Source organism: Engraulis encrasicolus, unplaced genomic scaffold, assembly GCF_034702125.1.
Source record: "Engraulis encrasicolus isolate BLACKSEA-1 unplaced genomic scaffold, IST_EnEncr_1.0 scaffold_721_np1212, whole genome shotgun sequence".
Classification (NCBI taxonomy): Eukaryota; Metazoa; Chordata; class Actinopteri; order Clupeiformes; family Engraulidae; genus Engraulis; species Engraulis encrasicolus.
The window spans coordinates 1-5,294 of NW_026946051.1; the positions used below are offsets into that span (position 1 = coordinate 1).

Genomic DNA, 5,294 nt, shown 5'->3' on the forward strand with positions numbered 1-5,294 from the left:
ATTAAAAGTAGTCAGTAGTCCATTGCATTGTTTGCTATACCTCGCAATACCTTTAAAATCCTTTGGAAAATCCACTGATGAGTGTAGTGTACCAAATGCTAAGCTAGCTGAGCCTTTGGCTTGGCCTGAACCACATAGCAAATCTCCCTGGCAACATTAAAAGATAGGTCTATGACAGGGATGTCAATCTCAGGCCCAGGGGCTAAATTTGGCCCGCGGAGCCATTTCATTTGGCCCGCAAGATCATTTCAAATGTGTATTACAGTTGTCCCACATACACCATAACTGTGTAGCGTATTAAGATATGAACATGAAAATTCATATATCACAGGAATATGAGTGGGCCCAGGCCATTGAAACAGCTCACTCAAATGCAACAGAATATAGGCACATTTGAACTATATGAGAGTCTGTTTAAACGTAAATTTAAACATGAGCAATTTTAGTCAATTTTCGTAAAAAGAAAAAAATATTGAGTTTGGCCCGTGACTTCGCTCCAGATTTTGATTTTGGCCCTAGGACACCCCTGGTCTATGACGTTCACTTATATCAAATCTTCAATGTTTTATCTGCTTTAACAGCTTTGCACGTCACACTTCAACATCCATGTGACCCTCTGATGAAGACGGAAGTCTCACCGTCGAAACATGTCAGGTAAAAGATAAAAACTTTTACATGTCTGAAACAAAAGAAACTTGAGGATTTAACACTAAAAGACGCTGTGCTGATTTTCAGTCCATTTTCCTCATATTTTTACCCAGCAGGAGGTTGCTGTGAGCTTGTGGGTACTGATCTGGGGCTGGACTGAACAGACGCCCCCTTGGTTACATACTGTATGCAATGTGGGTAATGTTCACTGTTCACCTATGATTACTGTGTGTGTGTGTGTGTGTGTGTGTGTGTGTGCTTGTGCGTGTGCGTGTGTTTTCATACCTGGTTCCGGTTCCTCTTCCTCCACCTCTGGTTCCTCTGGTAAGGCCTCGTCTGGAACTTCCGGAAGCTCAACATCGTCTCCCTGGAAACCAGACAGGACACACACACACGTCAACACGTAATGGGTTACCTACGTTAGTGTTACCTATATAATGGATTACCTGTACAATGGGTTACCTGTATAATGGGTTACCATTATAATGGGTTACCTATATAATGGGTTATCTGCATTAGTGTTAATGTAATGCAATGTAAACAATGTAATGGTTACCTGTATTAGTGTTACCTGTGTTGCGTAATGTAATAAAATGTAATGGGCTAGTGTTAGTGTTACCTGTGTAATGTAATGTAATGTTAGTGTTACCTGTGTAATGTAATGTAATGTTAGCGTTACCTGGATAGTGTAATGTAATGTAACGTAATGGTTTAGCCTTACCTGTTTTATGTCATTGGTTAGCATCATTAGGATTAGCGTTACCTGTGTAATGTTATGTAATGGGTTGCCATGGTTACCTGTGTAATCTCCTCGAGCTCGGCCAGTACGGCGTCTTCATCCTCCTGAGTCAACGAGCCGGCCAGCATGTCATCAATTTGCTGTGGACACACACACACACGTGCACACACACACACACACACACACACGTGCACACACACACACACACACACACACACACACACACACACACACACACACACGCCCACACACACGCCCACACACACACACACACACGCCCACATACGCCCACACACACACACACACACACACACACACACACACACACACACACACACACACACACGCCCACATACACACAGACACACACACACACAGGCGCACACACACACATACACACATACACACACACAGATAGTAAGAAATAGTGTGTGTATGTGCGTGTGTTTAAGGTGTAGTTACCCACTGGTATTCGATGGTTTATGGACTGGGGTACTGTGTGTGTGTGTGTGTGTGTGTGTGTGTGTGTGTGTGTGTGTGTGTGTGTGTGTGTGTGTGTGTGTGTGTGTGTGTGTGTGTGTGTGTTTAAAGTGTAGTTACCTGCTGATATTCGATGGCGTCATGAGTCTCATCCATGATCTTCTCCACATCCTCAATGGACATCACCTGAGAGACAGACAGGTCACACACAGACAGGTAAGCAAACACACAGACAGGGAGATAGGCCACACTTGGGTTAGCGTAGAAAGCAGTGTGGTAAAGAGAACTGCATACAGTAAGACAAAATACAACATCATATTCGTGTGTGTGTGTGTGCGTGTGTGTGGATGAGCCATGTGGTACGTTGTGCATACAGTATAAATACAGCATCATATTTGTATGTGTGCGTGTGAGTGTGTACCTCATGCATCTTCTTCAGGCAGTCGTTGCCGACCTTCAGCCCCTCAATGACCTTCATCTCAATCTGGGCGAACTCCAGATCCTGGACCTGTTACCATGGGAACATCAGACCAGACAACATGGTTAGCATGGCAACAGTAGAACAGTAACTGTTGTTTTACCATGCTCTCCAGGTGTGTAATATAGCTACTGTTGGTTTACCTAGTGGTTGCTATAGTAACTGTTGGTTTACCAGGTGGTTCCTTTAGTAAGCGTTGGCTTACCATGCATTCCAGATGGTTACTATAGTTACTAGTTGGCTTACCAGGTGGTTGCTACAGTAACAGGCGGTTACTGTAGTTACTGCTTACCATGCATTCCAGGTGGTTACTATAGTTACTAGTTGGCTTACCAGGTGGTTACTGTAGTTACTACTTACCATGCGCTCCAGGTGATTACTATAGTAACTGGTTGCTATAGTTACTGCTTACCATGCGCTCCAGGTTGCTGATCTGGTTCTCTGTCTTGTCGAGGAGCTGGTCCTGATAACGCTTCTTCTTTAGCAGGAGCAGAGCTTTCCTGGAGGCAAAAGACAAACATAAGACATCACAGAAAGAAAGTGTACTATTATGACATCACGTTGGGGGTTCTGCAGGCTCATAGGAGTCTATGTAGAACCTTAGAATCCTGGGGGAGTTCCCCCAACGTGATGTCATACCTGCAACCCCACCTAAGTGAGAAGTGTCGGTAACCCACAGCATACTTAAAACACTGGATGAGTTTAATTTATCAATGGGAGCCCTCCTGTCCCCCACCCCCAACACTAGGTTGGTTTGACTTTACTCAAGTTAGTTAAGCCACTCACTCCTTCTTGCCATCTTTCAACAGCTGTTTGGCAAGCTGTCGCTCCTTGTCTAGCTGAACATTGATCTTCTTCTGGTACTGCCGGAGTTTATCTCGCTGCTGTTTCAATTGCTGTGGGGAGAAAACACGTGATTAAATGCAGTGTTGGGAAGTATGCATTACAAAAGTAATTAATTACTGTAATGCATTACTTTTTGCTGTAATGCAGTATAATGTACGGCATTACAGGGCAACATCTGTAATATTTACTTAGTTACAATGCTAAATAACTGAAGTTACAAATGCATTACAATGACCTGGATTTCATTTAAGTGGTATTCAGTGTGGTGGGTCAGAAAGAAGCTATTCCTGAACCCGTTTTTAATCTGCATGCTGCCAAAAACACCTCCTGGTTTCGAGGTGAAAAAGTCATGACTCATGAGATTGATTTACACGGTAATAAATTGCCAGATCCATATTTAGGCCTACAGTTCTTTTGGCGAAAGTAACTAAAGTAATGCAAAAGTAGTGTAATGTCTTACAATTCAAATATAGTAATATTGTAGTGTAAGGGATTATTTTGAAAGGACAGTAAAATGTAATGCATTACAGTAATGCATTACAGTTTTTGAGTAACTTGCCCAACACTGGTTAAATATCATGTCACTGAAGGCTTATGCTTTCACTTAAGTTTGGAAAGGCACTATATTGGTGTGACGGTGGTGCAATAATGGCTGTAGTGTTTATATACTTGCATGACAACCAAAGTAATAGGAGATTTTGTTGAAGCAATGCCTGTAGGCTATACTATAACATCACTCTGCCGCCCATTCTATTCTCGCCACCATGACTATGTTGTTATGAATTTCTTGGTCAGGCAAACACTTCTGAAGACAACACTCTGAACGAGAAGTAATTACTCGTGGGTGGTATGATACAAGATACAAGATACAATACACAAGAAGTATGGTAGGACTCAATTCCACCTGGAAACAGTGACGATGGAATGGCATGCTCAATAGTCCAAGACACTTCACGAGATTTACCAAAACAAGACTAGTTAGCTAGCTTTCCAGCTCACCAAAACAGCTCTGTCCTGCTCTGTCACTCGAGTGCGTCTCTTTCTGCCGAAAATGTTTCCCATTCTGAAGCCGCATCCCCGCCGCTCTCTCGGCAGATATCAGTCGGATCACTTCACAAACTAAACATCAAAAACGTCCTCATTTAAAAACACAATTCGGGTCAGTCGTTCGTTACTTATTACAGAAGACAGCTACAGCACTCTTCCGAAGTCAGCACACAGACCGCACCCCTCACAATAGGAAGTACGGAAGGCATCGAAGGACATTTTGCACAGCGAACCGTCCCTCCAACGACAAAATCAAACCGCGGTGCTATGCAGGTTACACACCATGTTGGGGTAGGCTACATAAGATGTGTGCAGATACAGTAGGGCCTACGACTCCATATTGGTTGTGGTAAGGCGGTGAGTCGGTGACAAACAACCTATTATTTTCCCAAATGCAATACAGTAGGTTATAGGCCTAGTTCCAGGGGTGACTGCTCTGTCCCATTTAGAAGAGTGCCTGTCAGGCTGTAGCCCATATCTTTTACAGAGCCTCTCACACCTGGAATACAATTCCCAGCACAATTAGAGAATTACCAACATTAAATTAATTTAGTAAACATATAAAATATGGATAATCAACACTGTCAACATAGCTCTGCATTGCCCCTATTGTTTGTTGTTCTTTTTAGGCCTATTACCTGTATCTAGGCTTTGTATGCAATAGGCTATTTTGGGCCCTACACTTGTTTATTTTCATAATTTGTGCAATACTTGTTTTTATTTCTTTTTAATGGCCCTATCAAACATGTCCAGTGACAAAAGATGGAAATTAGCCTTATGGCTATAATCTTGTATTTTGCATTGTTGTTAACTTGTTAGCTTATTTAGGCCTATTACAGTAGCCTAATAAGCTATATGTTGTCCCTTTGTTAAATAAATAAACGTTCAATACACACATGTGCCTCTGACAGTCAATGTCTAATGCACAAAGTGAGAGCTCAGAACTGTTTGTCAGAGGCGCATCTTGTCACCAGGCAAGGCAGGTAGTCGCTTGGGGGCCCCATGCCCCAAGATATTGAATAATAACAACCCACGTTTTACTGCAGTAGTGGTGAT

At 42.7% G+C, this 5,294-nt stretch overlaps 1 protein-coding gene across 1 annotated transcript; it reads right to left on the reverse strand.

The window, feature by feature from the left end:
- Positions 1-919: 919 nt before the first annotated feature.
- Positions 920-4,418, reverse strand: LOC134444778 (charged multivesicular body protein 6-like; the record flags this gene model as incomplete). The annotated part of the gene is made up of 7 exons (XM_063193979.1): positions 4,191-4,418; positions 3,132-3,241; positions 2,758-2,845; positions 2,289-2,375; positions 1,988-2,053; positions 1,447-1,527; positions 920-1,015 (listed from the first exon to the last, which is right to left on the reverse strand). Coding segments are annotated over exons 1-7 (591 nt in total), but the record flags the coding sequence as incomplete, so codon positions are not given.
- Positions 4,419-5,294: the final 876 nt, after the last annotated feature.